The sequence below is a fragment of the Fusarium redolens genome (assembly GCF_020744475.1).
Source record: "Fusarium redolens strain MPI-CAGE-AT-0023 chromosome Unknown BKA55scaffold_11, whole genome shotgun sequence".
Classification (NCBI taxonomy): domain Eukaryota; kingdom Fungi; phylum Ascomycota; class Sordariomycetes; order Hypocreales; family Nectriaceae; genus Fusarium; species Fusarium redolens.
In genome coordinates this window covers 1,257,851-1,282,097 of record NW_025763674.1, presented here as the reverse complement: position 1 = coordinate 1,282,097, position 24,247 = coordinate 1,257,851, and the positions used below count along the sequence as shown (strand labels likewise).

General features: G+C 49.1%; 9 protein-coding genes across 9 annotated transcripts; 6 read left to right on the top strand and 3 right to left on the bottom strand.

Moving 5' to 3' along the window:
• Positions 1-289: 289 nt before the first annotated feature.
• Positions 290-1,351, bottom strand: BKA55DRAFT_595563 (D-isomer specific 2-hydroxyacid dehydrogenase; the record flags this gene model as incomplete). The annotated part of the gene is made up of 1 exon (XM_046195823.1): positions 290-1,351. The coding sequence occupies one exon, from the start codon at positions 1,349-1,351 to the stop codon at positions 290-292; it is 1,062 nt and encodes a 353-aa protein (XP_046047667.1).
• A 1,605-nt stretch (positions 1,352-2,956) lies between these two features.
• BKA55DRAFT_573924 (uncharacterized protein) lies at positions 2,957-3,789 on the top strand. Its single transcript, XM_046193252.1, has one exon. It carries the CDS (start codon positions 3,102-3,104, stop codon positions 3,360-3,362), a length of 261 nt encoding a protein of 86 aa, XP_046047666.1. The 5' UTR covers positions 2,957-3,101; the 3' UTR covers positions 3,363-3,789.
• Positions 3,790-3,959: 170 nt separating this feature from the next.
• Positions 3,960-7,721, top strand: BKA55DRAFT_515712 (uncharacterized protein; the record flags this gene model as incomplete). The annotated part of the gene is made up of 9 exons (XM_046188031.1): positions 3,960-4,171; positions 4,233-4,306; positions 4,369-4,637; positions 4,683-5,224; positions 5,280-5,520; positions 5,572-5,969; positions 6,021-6,888; positions 6,942-7,054; positions 7,103-7,721. 9 exons carry the CDS (start codon positions 3,960-3,962, stop codon positions 7,719-7,721), a joined length of 3,336 nt encoding a protein of 1,111 aa, XP_046047665.1.
• A 1,610-nt stretch (positions 7,722-9,331) lies between these two features.
• BKA55DRAFT_573919 (uncharacterized protein) lies at positions 9,332-11,458 on the top strand. Its single transcript, XM_046193251.1, has one exon. The coding sequence runs from the start codon at positions 9,483-9,485 to the stop codon at positions 11,427-11,429; it is 1,947 nt and encodes a 648-aa protein (XP_046047664.1). The 5' UTR covers positions 9,332-9,482; the 3' UTR covers positions 11,430-11,458.
• A 1,954-nt stretch (positions 11,459-13,412) lies between these two features.
• Positions 13,413-15,318, top strand: BKA55DRAFT_515691 (phosphate transporter; the record flags this gene model as incomplete). The annotated part of the gene is made up of 4 exons (XM_046188030.1): positions 13,413-13,485; positions 13,532-14,855; positions 14,903-15,057; positions 15,116-15,318. 4 exons carry the CDS (start codon positions 13,413-13,415, stop codon positions 15,316-15,318), a joined length of 1,755 nt encoding a protein of 584 aa, XP_046047663.1.
• Positions 15,319-16,366: 1,048 nt separating this feature from the next.
• On the bottom strand, positions 16,367-17,463 carry BKA55DRAFT_573918 (uncharacterized protein). Its single transcript, XM_046193250.1, has one exon. The coding sequence runs from the start codon at positions 17,298-17,300 to the stop codon at positions 16,797-16,799; it is 504 nt and encodes a 167-aa protein (XP_046047662.1). The 5' UTR covers positions 17,301-17,463; the 3' UTR covers positions 16,367-16,796.
• Positions 17,464-17,863: 400 nt separating this feature from the next.
• Positions 17,864-19,057, top strand: BKA55DRAFT_647474 (uncharacterized protein; the record flags this gene model as incomplete). Its single annotated transcript, XM_046197231.1, has 1 exon — positions 17,864-19,057. The coding sequence occupies one exon, from the start codon at positions 17,864-17,866 to the stop codon at positions 19,055-19,057; it is 1,194 nt and encodes a 397-aa protein (XP_046047661.1).
• Positions 19,058-19,717: 660 nt separating this feature from the next.
• BKA55DRAFT_739984 (kinase-like domain-containing protein) lies at positions 19,718-20,848 on the bottom strand (the record flags this gene model as incomplete). The annotated part of the gene is made up of 1 exon (XM_046201431.1): positions 19,718-20,848. The coding sequence occupies exon 1, from the start codon at positions 20,834-20,836 to the stop codon at positions 19,718-19,720; it is 1,119 nt and encodes a 372-aa protein (XP_046047660.1). The 5' UTR covers positions 20,837-20,848.
• A 913-nt stretch (positions 20,849-21,761) lies between these two features.
• Positions 21,762-22,967, top strand: BKA55DRAFT_515725 (uncharacterized protein; the record flags this gene model as incomplete). Its single annotated transcript, XM_046188033.1, has 3 exons — positions 21,762-22,097; positions 22,148-22,500; positions 22,553-22,967. 3 exons carry the CDS (start codon positions 21,762-21,764, stop codon positions 22,965-22,967), a joined length of 1,104 nt encoding a protein of 367 aa, XP_046047659.1.
• Between the last annotated feature and the right edge of the window lie 1,280 nt (positions 22,968-24,247).

Sequence of the window (24,247 nt, the reverse complement as noted above, 5' to 3'; positions counted from 1 at the left end):
GCCTATCTACACTATCCAGTGACGCGCTTTCTCATATTCAAGAATATTACGCGCATCGGCTTATCTGATGTAGCTCACGATATTTCATAAAGACATGTCATGCCAACGTAAAAACTGCCTGCGAATTGCTTCATAATGGCGGAAAAGTGGGGTCGCAACGTTATTGCGAATGCCCTCGTCAATTGGACCTCGAGCTTTTGTCTACTGAATGCAGGCTCTGGTGACCAAAGTTTCACTCAATATTGATCATGGATAGTTTGAAGTATTTAATTTTATTCTCTATTCTATTTTAAATGAGGTTCTTCAACTCCTGCTTCGCCCTAAACCGTCTTAGGTTATCAGCGATAAGCCCTTCCGCACCCTGAGGTCTTCCACCAGCAGCATGCGGCGACACAATAGTATTAGGAGCCTTCCAGATCCTACTCGGCTCAGGAAGCGGCTCAGTCTCAAAGACATCCAGCGCCGCACCACCAATCTCTCCCTTCTCAAGTGCATCAACAAGAGCATCCTCATCAACCGATGTACCGCGCCCCACGTTGACGACCCACGCGTGGTTGGGCAATTGCTTTAAGCGCTGAGCGTTGAGAACATGACGCGTGGAGTCAGACCCGGGAAGAATCATGACGAGGGCGTCGGTCTCGGGGAGGAGCTTGTCGAGATCGTCTTCGCTGTAGACTTCAATTCCGTTGCGGACACCCTTTCGGCGCGCAATGCCCCGAACTTCGGCGCCGAGACCGATGAGCTGCGGGGTGAGGGTCTTTGCAATGTTGCCGAAGCCCCAGATGAGAACACGTGCATCGCGCAGTGTAGTAAATGCGTCCTTAGGTCTATCGGGCTGAGGACCACCGAGATGACCGGGCCATTTTCCCTGAAGTTGATAATCGCGCATCTCGTAGAAGCGACGCGCGGCGTTGAGCAGCAGACCCAGCGCATGCTCAGCGACAGTGTGATCATGCAGTCCCGAACCCGTTGTGATTTTAATCTTGGAGGCGTCAAACCCGGCACCCAAAACATCATTGGGGCCAGCGGCGAGGGATTGGATCCATTGGAGGTTTGTGAGGCGCTTTGCGGCGTCTTTTAGGTTCTCGGGGGTGTTTGTCCAAGTTACGAGGATTTCGGCATCGACGTGCTCTTCGGGGATGGTCTTCTTTACGTCGTAGGGGAAGAGGTCGACGGAGAAGCCCTCGAGGCTCTGGACGTCGAGTTTGAGGGATGTTGGGTAGAGGAGCTTCATGGCGGGCAGGTTATGGGAGTATGAGGAGATGAATCTTGGTGAGAGAGAGGTTTGCAGGGAGCGGGAGGTATATGTACGGATGCCGATGCGTGGAGATGAGCGCATGATGGGGAACATGATGACATCGGAAAGAAGGCCGTACTTCTTCAAGAGGCCAATCATATCTCGTCTTTTACGTTGAAGCCGAGGCCGGAGGAGCCCCGCCGTGGGGGGGAGGAGGAGTTTTGGGGGTAACCTAATGAGCAATTGAGGGTTGGGATTGGCTAGATCTACAACGGACCCCAAATCCCGCGGGGTGGCAGAGTTTAACGGAAACGTTGAGGGCGAGAGTGCACCTTTTGTATTCTCATCATGTGAAGCTGGTGATGGAGAGGATGAGCATTATGATGTGACGTCACCTATGGCATTTCGACAATGAGAGATCGCTTATCGATAACGACATGCAGTGCAACGCGGCAGCATGCGATGGAGCTGGCACTGAATGCAACGCGCTTACAAAATGATTGAGGCTGCTCATGGGAAAAGTGAGGATGCTGCTAGACAAATTATCACGAAAAAGCATCGATATTGGTTTATATTAGTATTTAAAAGGTGGCTGATCGATGTTGGCGTTTCCTGGAATGTTATTTTGTTGAAAATCTCGGAACGCATTACCCTAGACCTGCGAGGGAGGGAGTAATTTACCAAGCAACCACTTCATCGCACATGTCCTTTGGATGATCAGGTTGGCAAGGACGGTCTAAAAGCTCCATCTCAGGGCGATTCCGAAAGCACTAAGCTAATCCTGGATCGAGTCATGACCAGAGACCGCATATGCCAATTCACCGACTGTCCTTTGATAGTTGACACTCAGCAGACTTGATGATCCCCTAGAAGCTTATCTCTTTCGGTTGAGACTGTCTTAATTGGCGTTAAAACCTCATTGCCTTCCAACAGCCCATATTGCATAACTATTACGCTCTAGAGCATTGCGATTTGTGAGAGGAGCCCCTTCAAGATTGGCCTTTGTCTGTGATTCTGCGCAAAGTGGAATTTTATGGAGCTGGCTGGAGGCCGCCGAATCTGACCTGAATTTGGATAGCGCGTTCTCATCAAGGAGGGTCGGGGATTAAATGCTAGCCCACGCGAGCTAACAGCGCCTTGTACTGGGGTAGTCTACAGCCCTATTGTTCATGCTCGAAAACGACAAGACGGTACCTGGCGGCCCTCGTAAAGAAATCCACGACTAAGATAAATCCCTCATCATCCACCAACAGGGCCAATTCCCCTCTTTGTTTGCACCCTATGACCTTTTTCACGCTTGCAAAGGATCAAGAAATGACCTTTCCCAAGTCACACCAGGGAGTCTGCATTGACGCACTGCCGCGTCCTGGCTCATCGAGAAGCTAATCGTGCTTTGCCACAAAACTACATCTCTTTCCACTTACCAATGTACCCTGAACAAGCTGAATAGCATGTTGAATATTGCGATTATTCTTATATCATGATATACAATACTTAGCAATACTCTCTCTGTCCAACATCAAGTGGCTTGCGAGAAAGACGGTAATGTTGCACTGGCGGGGGCCCTGAACGCTAGGACCCGGCGCTAAAAAGCTTGTCTCCCAAAGCCAAGACGTCGTAAATCGAGCCTCTGAAAACCATCCAACGTGAGTGGGCTGCCAGCTGCGCCCGTTACTAAGGTAGTGTCTCATCTCGGATACCTCATTTCATCCAGGCTTTCTTTTCTCGCTGCTAGCGAGCTGCCAGATTCCGGCTAGAGGGAGGGGTTGGCTGACAAAACCTGGATCATGTTACATTTGCTGCAGTCCATACACCCACTTGCTCGGAACGAAAAGGCTTGTTTTCTCTTAGCCCCTACCTGCCAATGCTTAATTCTGTCATCGGGAGTGCATTGATCACATTGTGCCTTTGCTGCATACGCCACAGCTTACCCAGCTCAGGGACATGCCGAACCGGATTACCTAGAACGATCGACGCTGCGCCTCCTCAGCTAAGGACTTCGTCCAATGTTATCTCGTCTCGATATTCCCTCACTCGTGCCCTGCATATTGAGTCAACCCTGCACGAGGAACCAAGACACTTCCAAGACTTGCAGCAGACTCCCCACGATCCCTCAGCGTCATAGCTCCAGGATTACTGGGTTAAGCGTAAACAGCTTGCTTATTGCTATCGAGGCAGTGCAGATGGTTACCTGCAGCTGTATACGCTCATGCTTCAGAAAAGGCCAATCGTAAACGCATTGGAGATCAAGTTGGTGATCTCAGCCACCGTATTGGGACACTCCGTAGGGCCAGTCTAACATCATGACACCGAGGAGGGCGCACGCTAAACAGCCTCCACATTCTTCTCGTTTATCGACACCGGCTTTTAGGGTTTCTACGCCTCTTGATTCAGGTTCTGTGGAGAAAAGGGATCGAGAAAAGAGAAAAGTTACTAGTCCTGCTTTGATGGAGGAGCTGAGCTATGATCTGAGGATTGTACTTTTATTATGGAGGCTCTTATACGAAATACATCAGCCAACCATTATGAGTCGCTTAAAGTGAACAGTCCAGGAAATGATGAGCGATTATTGCTGTTGGTGCGCTATCCACATGCCAAAACAAATATCAAGGCTCGCATTCTCCCAGTTCTGTCACTCTTCTTTCATCCTTTCATCTCCCTCAGTCATCTGTTCTCATTCACTCTGCTCCTACTTTGTTGAACCCCTTTTCTCACCTTCAACATGATTGAAGACGAGAAAAAGGACGCCGCTCTTTTCGGTGAGCGCATTCACTGGAACGATGACGATGAAGCCGTTCGGGTTTCGCGTCATGGTGAACGGCGCTCTCGTAGACGGTCTCGCTCTCGCTCGAGGGATTCGTTGAGTATTCATAGAGCAGGCTCGAGAAATCGCGCTGATCCGTCGCTTGTTCTACCTGTCACCTACCGCACAGTGTAAGTCTATATTACTCTGAAAAACTGAAGCTGGATATAGGTACTCACATTCGCGTGACAGATCGTTCAATATTGAGGAGTCCAAGGGTAAAGAACAAGCTGAACTAGCCAAGGCGAAAGATGTTACTACAAAAGGTTAGATACTCTCCCTTGACTTCATCAGATTGACATGTACTAACGACTGATGCGCGTGACAGCCTTGACCGACCTCGAGTGGCATACCATCGCACCTTTCGACGTCGAGAAACGACTCACTACATCGTCAACCGCCGGCCTTTCGACCGAACAAGCTGAGAGAAGACAGCGCGAATATGGCAGAAACGCACCGTCTCCCGCCAAGACCCATTGGTTCAGAACGATCTTTCTATACTTCTTTGGAGGCTTTGGAAGTATTCTTCTAACTGGCTGTATCCTTGTATTCATTTCGTGGAAACCTTTGGGAGATCCTCCTGCTGTTGCCAACTTGGTGAGTCTCCCCGTGCTGTATCTTCTGTCGTGCTAATTTAGAAAGGCACTCGCCATTGTACTACTCGCCGTCTTCTTCATCCAAGCTCTGTTCAACATGTTTCAAGACTGGTCTACGTCACGTACCATGTCTTCCATCAAGAATATGCTCCCTGAAGAAGGTCATGTTATTCGCGATGGGCATCTCGTTCACCTCAGCGCTGCAGATATCGTCCCAGGTGATGTCATCAAGGTCAAGGCTGGGAACAAGCTACCCGCTGACCTGCGCTTGATTGAAGTCTCCTCCGATGTCAAGTTTGATCGTTCAGTTCTCACCGGAGAGTCCAAGCCAGTGGTGGGTACTGTAGACCATACCGATACCAACTACCTTGAGACGCATAACATTGGTCTGCAAGGTACACATTGTATCCTTGGTTCATGCACTGGTATCGTCGTTGCTACTGGTGATAGAACAGTGTTTGGACGTATCGCGAGTTTGACGAACGAGCCGAAAGTCCAGATGACGACGCTTGAGAAGGAAGTGCTCTACTTTGTCATCATCATTGCCAGTATTATGATCACCATGATCGCCGTCGTCTGCATCATTTGGTAAACCTGTTCCACCACCTAACCCTTCCGTTATAACACTAACAAACTTCGATAGGGGCGCTTTCTTGAGAAAGAAACATCCCGACTTCATCAACGTACCGACCCTCATCGTCAACTGCGTCAGTGTCGCCATCGCTTTCATCCCTGAAGGTCTTCCCATCTCTATCACTGCTGGTCTTACTATCACCGCCAACCTGATGAAGAAGAACAAGATCCTTTGCAAGTCCCTCAAAACTGTAGAGACACTTGGATCTGTTTCGGTGGTCTGTTCTGACAAGACCGGCACTCTAACCACTGTAAGACTCCTACTCAACTTGGCTGTTTAAACTCCGCTAACAGGTTGTTAGGCCAAGATGGCTGTCTCTGACTGCGCAGTTGGAGGACTCAACATGACCATCGAGAATGCTCGCGGCAAGTTTGGCCAGTCCAAATCCGCTACTCACCCGATTATCCAACTTCGTGCTTTGGCTGCACTTTGCAACGCATCCGAGTTTGATGCCGCTACAAAAGATGCTCCCTTGGCCGACAGAAGGATCTTTGGTGACGCGACGGATCAAGCTGTCCTCCGATTCGCCGAGTTTGTCGATCCTAGCAGCGTCGATTACCTGCGTGCTTGCTGGAATAAGATCTATGACCTTGCTTTCAATAGTAAGAACAAGTTCATGATTCGTTGCTTTTCCTGTGTCAGGACAGAGGCCGTTCCTACTACTCTTAGTAAGGAGACTTCGTTCAATAGCGACGACATGTGAGTAATCACCAGAGTATTTTAGGTAAACCGTCTGACCATATTCTCTAGCCTTTTGACCATCAAAGGTGCTCCTGATGTTCTCATCGGTCGCTGCTCACACTATGTCTCAGAGCATGGCGAGACAATCCCTCTCAATGCAGCTATGCGGGCCACGGTGGAGCAGCTGAAGAATACCTACTCTTCACAAGGTAAACGATGTTTATTGCTTGCTCGTAAGATCGTCAAGGGCAGTGACCTCCCCAAGAATCGGGAGACGAGTGAGTTTGAACATGCAGTTACACGGGAGTCCAACACAGGCCTCACTCTAGTTGGAATGGTCGCCATCGTTGATCCCCTCAGGCATGACATTCCTCATGTTGTGAGCACATTGCGCGGCGCTGGTATCCGAATTGCCATGGTATGTAAACCCCCCTCGCGACGTACCGTAGTATTACTGACGATGCGACATGTCACTGGCGACTTTGCTCTTACTGCTCTGGCCATCGCCCGCGAAGCCGGTATCGTCACCACCCAAAACGTGGATGACAGCACAGCCCTCCAACGCTACAGCCACGACGATACCAAAGACTCACCTCTATCCCACCTCGGTGCCATCGTCCTCAGCGGCCCGGAACTCATGTCTCTGAACGAACATCAGTGGAAGACGCTTACTCAATATGAAGAGATTGTGTTTGCGCGAACAACACCAGAGCAAAAGCTTCGAATTGTTCGTGAGTTCCAGAAAGGCAATGTTGTAGCCATGACGGGTGATGGAGTCAATGATGCTCCCTCGCTTAGAGCTGCTGATGTGGGTATCTCGATGGGTAGTGGCTCGGATATTGCTATGGAGGCGGCTGATATGGTTCTGTTGGATACGTTCTCTTCTATCATCATTGCTGTTCAATATGGTCGCGTTGTGTTTGACAATCTCAAGAAGGTATGTCTTGAACGAGCTCTATGCAAAAGATCACAGACTGACATTGATACTAGGTCATCTCATACCTCTTACCTGCTGGCTCTTTCTCAGAGTTCTGGCCTGTCATGGCATTTGTCGCCTTTGGTTTGCCCCAAGCTCTGTCTTCATTCCTGATGATCATCATCTGGTAAGTACTAAAGCCAGTAGTATCCCAGCACTTACTAACCTTTGCAAGCTGCTTCACCGATTGCGCCGCCGCTACAATGTTATCCTACGAAAAGCCCGAAGCCGATGTTCTAACCCGGCCACCACGCAACATCAAGAAGGACCGTCTAGTCAACTGGCAGCTTATACTTCAGGCATACGGAGTCAACGGTGTCCTCCAAACAGTCGCCTCCTTCGCCATGGCATTCTGGTACCTCCAGCGTCAAGGCATCCCCTTCAGCGAGCTGTGGTTCAGTTTTGGAAAGCTCCCTTCTGGCATCGATCCAGATTACTACCTGGCCAAGACCAACGAGGCTTCGTCTATTTACTTCGTCAACCTTGTTGTGATGCAGTGGTTCAATCTGATGGCGACTAGAACTCGTCGACTCAGTATCTTTCAGCATCCACCCCTGTTCAACCCGAACACGCAGAACTGGTATCTGTTCCCTGCTATCATTTTCTCCCTTGCTATGGCTATTTTCTGGCTGTACATCCCGCCTCTGCAACCTGTTCTGGGAACTACGCCTGTACCTGTTGAACATTGGTTTCTTCCGTTTGCATTTGGTATCTTTCAGCTTTTGTTAGATGAGGGTCGTAAGTTCGGTGTTCGGAAATGGCCTAATGGAATACTAGCCAAGTTGGCTTGGTGAGAAAGCGTATTTAGCGTATCTCTTGTATTGATCTCTCTATGTTACTGCATCATGTCTAGAATACGATAAATACATAGGGATTCAGTAAATACATAGGGATTCAGTTCTTGTGTTCTTTGCATAGATCCTATAAATCTATAATTAAGCTATAAAAACACTTATAAGCGATTAGGATATAATATAGGCAATTAATACATATAACCTTATAATAGCAAAGTTCCTTATAAAAAAGAATGCTAAGAACTCTTTAAGATAATTATATTAACCTTACTTCTATAGGGCTTTTATAGACTGAAAATGCTACATAATGTTAAATACATAATTCAGCGAAATATTACTATATTTACAGTAAGAAACCAGGAGTTAGCCTACTTAAGAAAACCTCTCCTTCTCTTAAGGAAAAGAGTGGAAGATAGCCAATACGACTTGTGATTATCGGACCCCCTACTTTGGGACAGAAAACGCCTGTTGATGTGAAAGGGCTTCGTAAGCGCTTAGGCACTGGCGGCCAATCGGATCTCTATCAGTTTGGATCGGAGCAGATCTACCAATGGTAGCAAAGGGCGAAAAGGTAATGAGGCGCTGCCTGCAGCCATAATGACTCTCGGGTAACGGCGATATGGTAATGGTAGGCTGCCAGTCTCCCAACGCATTAATACCTAATGCGCGACTTGTTGCAGTTGTGGTTTGGAGGTGTGAGACAACCCCTCTAGAGCTGTATATTTATAGGCCGCCTCTCGTAGCCAAAAGAATTGCTACTGAGTAATTTGGTGTCGCTTTTGTGTCCTGAACTGCAGAATTTAGTCTTCATTCACTGTAACTTATACAGAGTGATTGGGATGCTCCTTAACAATGAACGTGATACAAAATACTCTTGACAAGCCCTCTTCCTCAGCAGCCACTGGAAGTACCCCTCAGCAGGAGGCTAACGCCATCTCGCCGACTGAACTACAAATATATAACTCACAAGAAGAGGAGGAAGAGGAGGAAGAAGGAGAAGAAATTTTCATTTTCGATACCAAATCTTGGGCAGCCTCTGGCCTCCAAAGAGACGAGGTGGAAACTAGAATAACGTTGAACGACTTTGCTGCTCCACCGCATTTGTGGCATGAAACTTACATGAAATTACTGCGCCCTGATAGTGGCAGTATCAAGGTCAAGCAGTGGACCGACGCTGTCTGCCTCGCTATGCGCAAAGCCCCCGAGGACCCTACACCCGATGCCTCAGTACAGATTTGTATGGATGATGACTCCGGGCGGAGTATCTTGTCTAGGAGCTACCGAATACCAGCGGAAAACCCTAGAGGCGTGGGTTCTGAGGAGCATATAAACGGTGAGAATCTGCCTGGGAGTGAAGGAGCCTTTCTCGTCGTCCACGATCCCCTGCTTGCCGACGGCTCCCAACATTCACAGAGAGCAGGGCAGAATCTGGTGAATCTCAAGCAGTGCCTCAGGCTCGGGAAGAAGATGCTGCGAGTTCATGCGAATGGGAGGTCAACTAAGATGGGGCGATTATCTGGCGTTGAGGAGAACTCGCGTACCGACTTCATGTGGCTGATTATGGGATTCACCGGAATGAGACTTCTTGTGCCACGACTTTTCATTTCTTCGGCCTGTGTCAACAGCGGATCACTGGTGGGAATCACCAAACTTCACGTAGTTGAGCTCGCCGATGGTTTGATCGTCAAGATCCAGTCTGGGTTCCGTGTACATGAAGTGGGATGGTCACTTCTCGCAGAGTTGGATGACCAACAGACAAGGATGCTACTTGTCCCCCCGTGCGACAGTTCTCTTGCCTCCTCAGTGCTTGATCTCTTAGGCTCATGTGGTCGGGGGGCACTAGGGTCTGTCAAAATTGTGGTTTCCAATGCCCAGAATGAAGATTTACGCTGTGGAGCGCCGTTCTGTGAACGGAGAGGTACCTTGAAAGTTCCCATCAGCGCGCGACAATTACCGCAGAAGGGAAGTGTTTATCTGTTGAATCGAGGAGACACAAAAGGGCTGTCGACGGAACCAGGAACCTCTAAGTGGCTCACAAGCTTGGTAATCCAGGGTGGACTGATAGGTGGCTGCAAAGCGAATCAACAACATCCGGTGTTATACAGTGAGCCTATTATCGGAACCATGGAGGCAGCGGAATCTCCGACAACGTGGAGGTTCCAAACAAGCACAAAGGAAAATACAGAACCTGTCTCGTCGGCTTCTGCCAGCAGCCCCGACCACCATCCGCCACAGCGTATGTCCTTGTCAGCCCGCCAAATAGTCTCCGAGCATAGAAGACCACTTCAGCTACAAGAGGCCAAAGAACTCTTTGACCTTAGCTTTAGGCCAGAAAAAGTGGAAGTTAATATCCAGAGTTCTCCTGAAAATCGAGGAAATACGATTGAGCGAGACAACTCTAACGAAAGCCACCTACTTGTGATTGATACAACAACTCGCCAGCTAAGAAAGGTGCACAAGTCGGAGAAATACGCTGCAGTCAGCTACACATGGGCAGAATACAGTGCCGAAGAAACCCAAAGTATTGTGGAAACAGTACGGAGGATCACCGGAGCCACAGCAATATGGATGGACAAACTGTGCGTACCCAAACAAGAGCCCGAGAGGCAAATGGTACTGAGCGCCATGGGGGCAATATATGGTGGCGCTACCCTCGTCGTAGTCATGCTCACAAAGATGCACTCCAGGCTCTTTGTCTCCATCCGCGATGAGCATCAGATCTTCGATTGGGAAGAGGACAGACGAGCAAATGCAAGTTTCCTGCAAGAATATCGCAATAAGGGATGGCGCACGAGGGTTTGGACTGCGCAGGAGAGCTTTCTGAGCCGCAAAGCTATAGCAGTCACCGCCGATGGCATTACTTGGATCAGCTATCTTGAAGCACTACTGGCAAATGATGTCATGGGATGGGGGAAAGTGACTCAGGTTGGTCTTGCTTCAAACGATTCTTGCACTGTTGTCTCAGCGCAGACACATTTCACAGGCCCTCTAGCCTTTACCAACACTGTTCTAGCGGGTGGGGGACTTCAAGGGCCGAGGGGACGAGTCTGGAGCCTTGCAGAAGCTGTGACGGCCACTGCTGGCCGACAATGTGCCAAAGAAGAGGACAGGATCTACGGTATCTTAGGTCTTCTAGGGCTAAAGGGCTTCCTTGTCGCTTGGGAATACGGCATCGGGTGGCAGGGTGCTCTTCTAAAGGTTGCCAAAGCCGTTGGAATAAGTCCGATCTGGCTCCTTGGGGGCTCTGGATTCGAACCACCGTACCAGCGATTCTCATGGATGCCGAGAAGCCTCGAAGAGCTGGAAAAGAGAGTATCGGCAAATGTGTTTCACGAGAGATCGGATCAAACAAGTCTCAAGGTCAAGGACTCCGGAGTGGAGTTGGAGCATCCTATCGCAGCCGGGGCAATCACAGCCATCTCCTTACAGGAGAGCGGAGTAGTTGAGTGTGTGGTGAGTGGAGGATTACAGCAAGTGCTTCTTTATAATGCTATCTCCAAGAATGCTTACAGAGATGTGAATACTCTAAGGAATGATCTTGTAGGTCAGGATCTAGTCCTGTTGCCATTGAAGCAGGACCTACTCGCAGTGGGAGTGGTGGGGCGCATCGAGAATGAAGTAATGCGCCGAAAACAAGGGTTCAATTTCCAATTGCCTACCGGCTGGGAGGAGTTAGCCTCTCACTATCCTAAACTTATCATTGCTTAGTTAGCTGGAGTTGAAACCTGTAAATATCAGGTAATAAGGAGTTTATTAAATACTTTTTCTAATGCTTTCTACTTCTGCAATCTTAATAGCCTTAATCAGACTCAACCATATTAAGTTCCAGAAGTCAATGCCTACAATAAGCGAGTGCTACACTGGAAGCGAAAACAAGAATGTTAAAGAGAGAATTATACCCCAGTATGTCTGATCACTCTCCTTCAAGGTAGATCTCTCCTCGAGGACTGCTCAGGCAAACTGGTTGGCAAAGATACAGCTTACCCAGACCGCCAAGTGTCAAAGCTTCCATAAAAAAGAACTTGCCATCGTCTCAAAACCTGACACTAGAAGAATTTTCCAATCTCAGCTCGCCCCAATGAGCTCAATATCACCAGCCAAGACGGGGATACTTCTAGAACAGACAGGCCACAAAAGCGATCACCGTGGAAGCTGAACCACCATGACAAAAGCAGGTTAACAACCAAGAAAGAATTATCAGTGCTGGAATCTTCCTACCAACCATTACCGGGCATTGCCAACCACTACCAGATATTGCCAATCATCAGCACAGAAGGGAATCCCGGATGCTTTCCCGCTGTTAAAGCCAAGAACCACATGCACCGAGGAACAGGATGGGAAAAAGTTTTGAACCGTCAGCGGCAGACTTGGCGGGGAGGAAACGTGCTTGTATGAGAAGCTCATGTTGCAGCGGGAGGAGCAGGAGTAGTGGCGCGGTCCTTGGCGAGCGCTTGGCGGGAGACGGTTGAAATGTATGGAACGATGTGGGATATTGGCTTCAGTTAGTGTGTTATCCGTCAGTGAGCTCATACCCATGATTTTGATATGGTGATTTGATCATGGTCACGGTAATAGACAAGATACTCGGTCATGCGCTTTTAGTCCTGCAGTATTCGCAGCCGTTATACGGATATAAGAAGAAGTCAGAAAGAACAACTCTAATAACTTTATTCCTGTTAACCTTTTTGATCTTCAGAAACTTGTCTCAAGCAGTGATACAATGACCCCTGTAATTGATCGATCTTGGCATCCGGGGAGGTTATCTCTGGGCGAACAGCTTTCTCCACGTGGAGCTATGACCCATCTTATTGGCTCCCGCCCCCTGTTCAAAAGAGCCTCTTTTTAAGCTCTCAACGACAATCGTTGATGCACGTGGGCTAATGAACGGCCGTAACTCATTCTGCGGAGAAGAGTGTCCATTAGGGGGAGATAATAGCAAGTCAGCATTAGGGCTTTATTGGTTCAAGTCTTTTTGTCATCCAGGTTTGAGGTCTCGAGTCCAAGACTCTATTTCCAGCTATTACAGTTACAGTGATGCGTCCTTCTTTGGGGGCCGGTTTGACGCTATTGTTGGTGAGAACTGACCATTCCGATACGCCCGGTCATGCTTTGAGCCCCTGGCTAATATTTTGAGGCCATGTCGCAAGCCCATCTGCAGGCAAACGACTCTTCTGGTCCTAGCGCATGGTAGCATCAACTTACCTCGCCTGTCACTGTCACTCTCGTGCATTTTACCTCTAAACCATAGCCTCATCGTAGATGTACATACATACTTCATCAGATATCTCAATACAAGAAGTGTCGACTTCATCGCCACGATACCAAGACCCTACTATCACAAACCCCCACAACTTCATCCAAACTTCTTCCCGCCCAGATCCTCCCTACCCAACGAACATCAAGAACACACGCACGAGATCTCCCCCTGCTCGCGTGCCAAGCACGCCCGCCAAGCCTACAAATCTACCAAAGGACTCACCGAGGACCTTGCCACATGCACCATCCGAAGAAGCATAAGATTAAGCTTGTTCGCCAAGCCTTACCCGCTCCACACCATGGCGAGGGATATGGTGATATAAGGAGTCGGGGTGCGGGCTGCTTTTTATGTTGTGTTCGACATCAATTCATTTCACTCTCTTCTAGAATATTTCAAAGAGTGATAGAAACCCGAGTTTTCGGTCTGCTTTGATCATGGTGCTTCATCAGTATGATTACATCTTTGCTATAGGCACCATCTTTTCGTTCCTTGACGCCTGGAACATTGGTACGTCACTTACCTTTTGACCTGTGATGAGGTACTAACAGCTCAGGTGCCAACGATGTCGCCAACTCATGGGCTACATCGGTCTCATCCCGATCCATCAGCTACATCCAAGCCATGACCCTCGGTTCAATCCTCGAATTCGCTGGATCCGTCGGTGTCGGCGCCCGTGTCGCCGACACAATCCGCACCAAGGTCGTCGACATTGACCAGTTCGAGTCCGACCCTGCTCTTCTCATGCTCGGCATGATGTGCGCCATCGTCTCCTCCTCGCTGTACCTCACCTTCTGTACCCGCATCGGTCTCCCCGTCTCGACGACTCACTCTATCATGGGTGGTGTTATCGGCATGGGTATTGCGCTCGTTGGTGCTGATGGTATTCACTGGGCTGAGTTCGATAAGGGTATTAGCTCTGGTGTCGTTTCTGTCTTTCTTGCTTGGATCATTGCTCCTGGTCTTTCTGGTGCTTTCGCTGCTATCATCTTCCTTATTACCAAGTATGGTGTTATGTTGCGAAGCAAGCCTGTTTGGAAGGGTCTTTTCCTCACTCCCGTCTACTTCGGTATCACTGCCTCTCTCCTTACCATGCTTATCGTCTGGAAGGGTGGTAGCATCAAGGTCACCTTCAACGACGCTGAGACCGCTGGTATGATCATTGGTGTCGGTGCCGCTTGGGCTCTTCTCATCACCATCTTCCTTGTCCCTTGGCTCTACCGCCTCGTCATCTGCGACGACTGGGAGCTTCGCTGGTGGAACATCTTCCAGGGTCCTCTCCTTCTCCGTCGCCCTCCTCCTCCCGCTCAGCCCGAGGGTGCTGCTGGTGGTATCAAGGATTTCTACGAGGGTCACCTCACCCGTGAGGAGCTCGATGGTCTTCGTCGTGCTGGCCGCACTGGCAGTGATGAGTTCGAGCGTGCTCAAGACCAGACCAGCAACGAGGGCAAGGAGGCCACTACCGAGAACAAGAAGACCTCCTCCGAGGGTACTCCTGACATCGAGGAGCGTGTTGAGCCCAAGGCCCCTCGCAGCCTCGTCGGTCCCAAGCCTGATGGAAGGTGGTTCAGCGGTGCTGTTCTCTTCTGGTACCTCAAGAAGGCTTTCCTCTCTGGTGTTGACCAGGATATCATCGCCATGCAGAAGAAGAAGAGTATGCTCACTGGAGACTTGGATGAGATTCACGCTCACGTTGCTCACTATGACAACCGCGCTGAGTACCTCTACACCTTTATGCAAGTCATGACTGCTTGTACTGCTTCTTTCACTCACGGTGCCAACGATGTTGCCAACGCTATTGGTCCTTATGCCACCATCTATCAGATCTGGAGAACTGGTGGCCTTGAGGGTAGCAAGTCTTCTGTCCCTGTCTGGATTCTGTAAGTTTTTTGCCTGATGCTTTTTGACCATTGACTAACCTGAGTAGCTGCTTTGGTGGTGCCGGTATTGCTCTTGGTATCTGGACTTATGGATACAACATCATGCGCAACCTCGGTAACCGTCTCACTCTCCACTCTCCCTCTCGAGGTTTCTCCATGGAGTTGGGTGCCGCTATCACCATCATCCTCGCCACCCGTCTTAGTCAGTCTTTCCCTCATTTCTCACTTTACTGTCCAACAGCAACTAACACATCCTTCAGAACTCCCCGTCTCTACTACTCAGTGCATTACTGGTGCCACCGTCGGTGTTGGTCTCTGCTCTGGTACTTGGCGCTCTATCAACTGGCGCATGGTTGCCTGGATCTACATGGGCTGGATCATCACTCTCCCTGTCGCTGGTGTCATCTCCGGCGTCATCTGTGGTATCATCATCAACGCTCCTCGCTGGGGTTACTCTGGCTAGAGTCTCACTCTTTGTGTCTCCTTAACATCTACATACACTCACTCAAGGCACCCTTTGGGGTCTGTTACAATACTAGAATGGCTACGGAACATGGGCCTGGATATCTTTACTGTGTTGCGCGTGCAGCGGGGTTTATAGGTTCAATGTTACATATATCTTAATGAAAAGCTCTCTCATTTAAGCAAAGCTGCAGGGATTAGAAAATGAAAAGTTGTAAACCAAATTTGCCGTCCAGGATGTGAACTTAAGAGAGTTGAATCCTGAACCATGGACCAAAAGTGCGTTCTGTTGATATGCAACTACCTACGGAGGTCACGAGCCTGAGGCTGCACAACCAAGTAGGAAAATGTCACTGTAACGCAGTGCCTGCGCCAGGAGAGTAAGTAGCTATAATACAAAATAAATATAAATTTATAAGAATTATAAAATCTAATACCTATTTCACTTTTGAGACATGCACCGGAAGATAAGGTCCGCATTGTGAGGTTACACAACCAAACGCGACGCGCCACCATAACAATTCGCTTCCTCCTCTACACCGACATTTCGTCTCCAACTTTACCACATCTTACGGACACGTAATTCACGCTCATAAACACTCGTAATCGAGGCAAGATGACGCCGGTCAGCTCGCTCGACTGTCCCGACGAGGTCATTGACCACATCGTTGAGTTGCTTCCGAATGTCAAGGCCGCCCGCGAGAGCTGTAAGAGCGTAAGCTTAGAAGGCTATTTATTGAGTTTAGTACAAGCTTAGAATGATTCTTCATGAGTTCATCTTAGTATCCTACATCATAGCCCGGAGTTGACTCCCTCCTCATCTCCGCCATTCATATCGCTTTTGCCGTCTTCGCTGTCTGCATCCTCATCACCTCCGCCCTCATCACCTCCGCCCTCATCACCTCCGCCCTCATCACCTCCGCCCTCATCACCTCCGCCCTCATCACCTCCGCCCTCATCACCTCCGCCCTCATCACCTCCGCCCTCATCACCTCCGCCCTCATCACCTCCGCCCTCATCACCTCCGCCCTCATCACCTCCGCCCTCATCACCTCCGCCCTCATCACCTCCGCCCTCATCACCTCCGCCCTCATCACCTCCGCCCTCATCACCTCCGTCCTCATCGTCACTCGGCAAGTCCCATGGGCAGTCATGGTACTGTCTCCACATAGAAAAGCACATAAACTCCCAACTACGAACCAGACAACCTGTGTATTCAACATCGAGGGTATTGTTCTTCCCACAACCTTGACAGGGCGCGTTGTCATAAACACCGCTCACCAGCCCATCATAAATCTTCAAAGTCTCTGCATCTTGCATTCGGCGGATACCTCGCATGACATCCTCCCAAGTTCCGTCAAATACATCCGGATCGATACAGCAGTATTGGACATTAAGAAACTTGAGGGTCGCGGCCTGGCGCTCAATGAAACTGACGAGTTTCTGAGGATCTATCTCGCCGCAGCTGAACTCGACGCATCAAAGTCGGCTGAATTCGATGTTCGGAATTGCAGAAAAGATGGACATGTCATGAAGCTCGAGAAGAAGATCTTCCAATTGTGGCATAGAGGCAAGAATAGCAGCGACGTTCCCATGATCCAATGAGACCTCGCCTAGATACTCACCAGTACCTGCATCGCAATAGTTGCTCAAAACGAGGTGGAACTTGGTCAAGTTGCAGCTGGAGAAAGAAGAGATGAGTTGTGGCGGGAACGGCGACTCATTGCTGTCGAAGAGTAGGATCGGAAGACCAGGCTGGTATGATTCCTCGCATACCTCAAGAGAGGCATCCAATCTAAACTCAGTGAGGCGTATGCTAGGGTCCCCGAGGACCTCCAGAGCGATGAATATAGCACGAGCCTCTCGGCCCACGATGCGGGAAAATGATTCCTCTTCCATCCAATTCCGGGTTGTCCAATCAAATGACGGGGCGCTGGGTGCTTCCTCATTGGTCATACGATTTCCTCCCTGAAGCTTCGTCATTGCGCGGTGTGTTCACCAAGTTATGTAACTGTGAGCGCATGAGAACCTTGGAACATTGAAGCCATCCCCCTGGCGTTATAAGGCTTGAGACCTTGTAGCAGGTGAGAAAGTGAACTAGTCAAAGAGCATACTAAGTTCTCTAAGGTATTCTAATAATGTCTAAACCTTTTGGTCACTTAGGACTTTAGTCATAAGTTCTCTGCCACCCCCTAGGCCATGAACAGGTGAAGTCAAAGAAGTTTTGATGAACGGTGAACATTCCATTTAAGTCGATTGTTCTTTGTTCTTGTCTTGGGTGCTAATGGCGGTACATTCGCCGTTCGACAGGTTGCAAGTATTTTGTTCAGTGACATACTACTATTGTTCTTTGTTACCCAGAACATCAAGCACCGACTCTCAGATATAGAGGTGTCCCAGATTCAGTATATAAAGAGCCAGAATGATTCTTAAGCCTCATCTTGTTTTTCCTCGCCAAACACACCTGCACTCCTCCAACACATCAACAACTAAATACACACAACACGACATCGAACCAGAGAAATATCATCTTTACAACCACCAAAATGCCTTCTCTCTTCTCATCTCTCAGCATCCTAGCGCTCGTCGCTACCCAAGCTTCCTCCCACGTCATCATGGTCGAGCCCCACCCCTTCAACCTCGATACCGAACCCCTCTACCAAACCTGGCCTCTCAGCGAGGAACTCCCCTTCCCCTGCCAAGGCCGCACCCAGCACCCCGAGCATGTCACAAAGGTAACAGCCGGCAAGACCCAACTCGTCAAGTTCTGGGGCAGTGCAGTGCACGGCGGCGGATCTTGTCAATTCAGCGTCGCCTACGGAAAAGAACCTCCCAAGGACCCCAAGAAGTGGCACACTATCTACAGCGTCATCGGTGGCTGTCCCGCTGAAGCAGAGGGTAACATTCCCTCTACCGGTACGGACCCCCACGGTCGTGAGAACGGCGCTGAGTGTGGGAATGATACGGGTAAGGAGTGTACTAAGCAGTTCAACATTCCTATTCCTAAGGATATGCAGAACGGTCCTGCGACTTTTGCTTGGACTTGGTTCAACAAGATCGGTAACCGGGAGATGTACATGGTCTGCTCTCCTATTGAAGTCGTAGGCGGAAAGGATGATAGTAGCTATGTTGATACGCTGCCTGCTATTTTCCGCGCCAACATTCCTGGGGAGTGTACTACCGGTGCTAGTGGAAGTGTCATCAACTTTCCTGAGCCTGGTGATTTTGGAAAGGTTATTGAGCAGGGTACGCCTGGAAGTGAGGGGACTTGTGCGAAGGGTGTTGAGCCGAACTTCAAGGATGATGCTGCTGCGCCTGAGCCCGAGAAGCCTTCTGAGTCTGGTTCTCCCGCCCCCGCTCAACCTAGCGCTCCCGCTCCTGCGCCTGAGCAGCCTTCGGCTCCTGTAGAGGGTGCTCCAGCTGCCCCTTCGGCCCCTGTTCAGCCCAGTCCCCCTGCACCCGCTCCTGAACAACCCTCTGCTCCGGCCGAACCCTCAGCCGTTCAGCCTCCGGCTCCCGCTCAGCCCACCGATGCACCCGCTCCCGTCGACTCAGCCAAGCCCGAAGCCGGCGCTCCCGCTTGGTCTGGTGAGTTCCAGGCTTGTCCTTCTGATGTCAAGTCTGGCATGATGCACTGTTTCTCCGAGACTACTTGGGGTATCTGCAACCAGGGTTGGGCTTTTGTCTCCAAGGTTGCTGCTGGTACTAAGTGCATTGACGGTGCTATCGCTGCCGAGTAAGGTATAGTATCAGCGATTGATTTCTTGTTTTTGTTTTGGACTTTATGAACGGGTCTTTGGAAACCTGTATGGAGTATGGAGTTTAGCACGTCTTTATCTAGAATTATTAGAAAGCAAGATAAAAAACTGATCTTTTTGGGATATATTATATTCTCGCCGCAACCAGTGAAGAATACGAGAACAGCCTCTTGAATGCGAGGTGAGCCTATTAAATCTGACGGTCTCTATAACTACATGCAACTTTATTGACTCTTGTGACGTGCTATGCATCATATCCAGAAGCCCTTCAAAGTTTGTTCACATTTTCTTATCACCCTGTGATGTGCATATTTCCGAACAATGTCCGTTGCTAACCTAACTGTATCGTCTTACAAAAAGCCTAATTGTGTCTTTGTATATCTCGGGCCCATCCTAAGCTTCTGTTATGCCTCCTCGCAGAAACCTTCCTCCTTCATATGTACCGATATTCTTATCATATATCTCACATGTTTCCGTGAATCTCAGGTATATAGACACCATCGACAGTTTATCTCGCGCAATCGGTGGTTGAATGCCACAACTCTGAACCTCTCGAGACAGGTGCACCAACCTTTTTCACAATCGTCTGACAAGGAAAGACATTAGATGTTCTTGAGTGGTCTAAACCTACTCATTGTTATCTTAAACTCCAAGCAGCTCAAGAGTTCCATGGTCAATAATACAAGCAGAGTATCTCTCCGCCATCGCAAACACTACTTCATCGGGCTGCATCGTCTGAGGTGTCATCGCCCAGAGGAAGCCCTGCAGATTATATCGCCGATAATCATCCCAAAGATCCTCTCTTGTCAGCTGCGGTCCTCCCTCTTTATGCAAAGCTTCAAGATACGTCTCAATAAGACTCTTTTCATGCTTCCGTCTATCCTCAACCGTCAAAGCACCCGTGAGAAAGTAAGCCAAGTCAAGAACTGAAGGCCCAAACTGCAGACCCTGCCAGTCAATAAAACCAGGAGTGCCATCATTCGCAATCAGCGTATTGCCAACATGATCATCGCCATGAATCAGCGAGTAATACTTCTGATCCGCGTCTGCATGTTTCCAAAGAGCCTGGAAAGCCTTTCGTATACGGTCGGGGTCAAGGAGCTCCTTAGCGACAGGCGGCCGAACCTTTTCGTCAAAACGTGCTCCCCATGGTGCAGGCTCCAGCAGCGCAAGGATAATGTTTCGAACAGGGTTCTCCAGCTTTGATCCATCTTTTCCAAAGAGCCAGGGATATTCTTCCTCCTTGGTGTTCCATGTCTTTGCGTGCAGACTGGCGAGTTGCTTCAGAGCTTCGCCAACACGCTCGGGTGTCCAGGGCTCCAGAGGTGTGCCGAAGCTAGCTTCGCTCGATACATCTGACATGATGAAGATGCCTTGGCCGTTGACTGTGTCTGTACCAGCGAACCAGATCTTGGGAAGAAGCATTGTAGTCTGCGGGGCAACATGATAGTAGAACTCAGCCTCGCGGCGATAAGTCGGTAGCATCTGAGGAACCGTCTCACGAATCACCGGATTGAAACCTCCCTTAAGGACAACCCTACTAGGAATCTCCGTTTCAACACCATCGCCAAAAGTGAGGTCCACGAAGACTTTGGACGAAGTGCCGTGTATAACAGAACTGATCTTGAAGTCCTTTACAGCAACGCCAAGAGCTTCAGATAGCCACTCCGAAGTAACATCCTCCGGCGTCAAAGGCAGCGGCTTGTCGCTATCGAAATTACCCCTCGGGGCTTGAGATCCCGTGACAAGGGAGTTAAACATCGTGAAGAGATTTTTAAAAGGAGGATAGAAAAGTGGTGTTGCTTTTTCTGTTGCATCACCAGTAACGTGGATTATATACCCTTGTCGGGTCCTATTGCAACCCGCATGCAAGGGCCTCGCTTACACCTTTTCGTATCAACCCCTTGCAAGGAGGATTTCCCATCCAGTTGGAGACCTGGTCCGTTGTAGAAAATCGTTGGTTCACCCTTGTAAGATGTGGCCGGGAGTTACATCCGTCATTTCGTCAGCAAAAGATGCTTCATCGTCCGAGATATAGAGTTTGCGCTAGTTCCTTCGTCGTCAGCTCAGGAAATCAACTCATGCCACATTCTGCATGTTTCTATCGTCTACCAATACCGGGCTTTTAGTAAAGTCAGGTCATCCGTCCGATGGACGTTAATCATTTCACAAGACTTGAACGAAAAGAATGCTTGAGAAAAGCATCCACGGCATTCATATGGCTCTTCCAGCGAGAGTTCTTGACTCTAAAGTTGTTGCAAGTTTCTATCAAGCAAAGCTCATCCCGCGGGAATATCTTGGGGTGATATCGGGCTGGAAGATGGTGGCCAGATCCTGTCATTGATCGCCATCAACCTAACTACATACAGAGTGCAACTCGCTAGGGCTGATGCATGATACCAGTAGTGTTACGGCTTATTCAGGAGTCACTCATCATGAACATGTCCATTCTAATGCCGATATATCCTTAAGAAATTGCCATCTGATTGGTGCCGTCTTGGCACTAAGGCTTGTATTCCAGGGGCTCGGGGATTCTGCATTGTCGCATCGGCTTGGCTTTACGAAAAATCCTTACAATGCAACATCAAGTCCAGCTGATGGCTTCAGCCAGCTGTAAATGTGAACTCTTTCCCACTTCACTCAATGCATCTTGGCTAGAGTTGAACTCTTGACAAACATCGTCACTATGGCTACTCTCGACCCTGGAGTGAATATCTACAACACGTCTGTTGTACCGCCGCCAATTGGCCAGGAATCCAATTTTGACAGGCCAATCTCCGATGTGCAACTCGCGACAATCACGGTCTTTGCAGTCACATACTTTCTCGCCACGGTCTCTCTCGCTCTTCGTTATGCCACAAGCGCGCTGGTCGTTAAGGAATGGGAACTCGATGTCGTTCTGATCACGCTTGCATGGGGAACGGCGTTGGGTTACTTTATCTCTGTTTGCTTTATGATGAAGTACGGATGGGGATCGCATGCTTGGGATGTCTCCCTTGCGGATATGGTCCAGTACAACAAGGTACATATACTAACCTCTTGGATATAGTCGTTCTTCGTTAACAGTAATAGTACCTCTCTCCGACGACGTTGACGTATATGTGGAGTCCGACCCTAACGAAGCTGTCGATTCTGTCTGTTTTGTACCGCATCAGCCCAGCGAGAGGTTATCAGATCTCGGTCTACGTCATTGCTATCGCCTTGTTGATCTATACCATCACTTTCACCGTCTTACTCTCAGGGCCTTGCAATCCAAAGGACGTTGGGTCAGGTGTCTGTTTGAACAATCTCGCCATTTCCCAAGTCGTCTTGAACATTGCGACCGACTTGTCTATTATCATTCTACCGCTTCCCACTTTGCATAATCTTCAGATACCATTCCGACAAAAGGTTGTCGTTGGTTGTATTCTGTCCATTGGATCTGCGTACGTATCTACAGTTTGACCGCGACTCAAAGACATACTGACCCTAACACAGCGTTTTGGTCGCATCCATCGTCCGAGCCCCTTACGTTCACATCATGGCCACCAACCCCGACTTTACACGAAAGCAAGCCGAAGCCGGTGTTTGGTCCTTAGTCGAACTCAACATGGGTATCGTATGCAACAACCTCATGCGCCTCAAGCCATTCCTCAGAACCTACCTCCCCAGAGTCTTGACCTTTCTCGGTCTCACGACAAAGTCGAAGCGTCAAGGAGAGGACCCATCGAAATCCAGCGGGAACTGGAGGGGCAGGCCTTCTCACAGCTATCAGCTCAACAGCCTAGAGCATGAGGATCCTCATCATAAGAGTTTTAGAAAGGAGCCTTCCGTGGAAGAGACTGCTTTTGGCGACTCGGATAAGGAACCATCACGACATAATGGGAGCACTGATGATATACTTAGATCATAACAATTATCATCCGTTACATAAACATAAATAGCTATTTACAAGAGTTCATAAAGGCATTCAAAAAGAACTATTGACCAACCACGCTTTCCGACAACACAACTCTCTCCTAATACTCCGACCCATGGACATAATATCATTCAGCACCATGCAAATGCTTCGCACAACTTGACCTTTCGGAACTCAAACGAGAGCGTTGCCGATGTAGTTCCCATAGCGCCGTCAAATGACTACCCAGCAGTTCATCCTTTCCCAAGGCCATCATGTCGAGTTCCCAATAATTGTCGCCATAAGCTCCAACATGAATCTCATTAATAGAGTCTTGTTAGTATTCCTCGGAGGGTTGACTAGGCCCTTCTATACCACCTGGTCCCCCTCTTCCAGTAAGTCCCAGCTGAGATGCAGGAATTACAAGGCCTCGACCAATTATAAACTCCTTGGCCGACAACCTCAGCAGTAATGACATTGCAGGTGAACCAGCACCCGGTTTTCATCGAGAACGCACGGGCTCGGTTTGAGTGACCACATAGAAAGTGGTTGGTGTTCATGACCCAGACGCACATGTTGAGTCTTGTGTGAAATCTGTTTGCAGGGTTGGAAGGTGACCAATGAGATTTGAGAAGGGGGAAGAGAGAGCGCGCAGCTGCGCAGGTTGAAGTAACGGGCAATATATGGATGAAGCTATTGTCTTTATGGTCGAGACCTAGACTTGTGATCGGAGTAGTTCACAAAGGCTTGATTGATGAGAGGGAATGATTAACATGAACAGGCGCGAGAAACGAGCCTTGTTATCTATGTCGCAGATTGTACGTCGTATACGAGGTAAGCCTATGGCTCTCCCATATGCACGGTATCACATCTGACTGAGTCTGACCAATTTGTTGACTGAGTTGCAGATTGAGAGGTCAAGGGGTTTGAAAAGGATGTCTAAAGTGTAGTGCACGGCATCAGTGATACCAGGAACCCAAAATCTTATTGCCGAGGTTTGCCATTCGGAATAAATTCTCCGGCATATACGTCCATATTAGGAAGGTTTTATCATCATGCTTACTGACGACGTTCTGTAGAGCCTCGCGAGGCATATCTGTAAGGCTCCTTCTCATTGGCTCGCGACAAGCAATCCATGTTTACGGTAAGCAAGGCGGAATCCTACAGGGCGAATGGCTGTCCACGTAAGACTCGATCAGGTCAGCATTACTGCTGTGCCACTTGACAGCTTGAAAATGCAGATTGATAACTGAGGTCGGAGAAACGTTAATTCAGCTGGGAATCCTCCAGAGGCA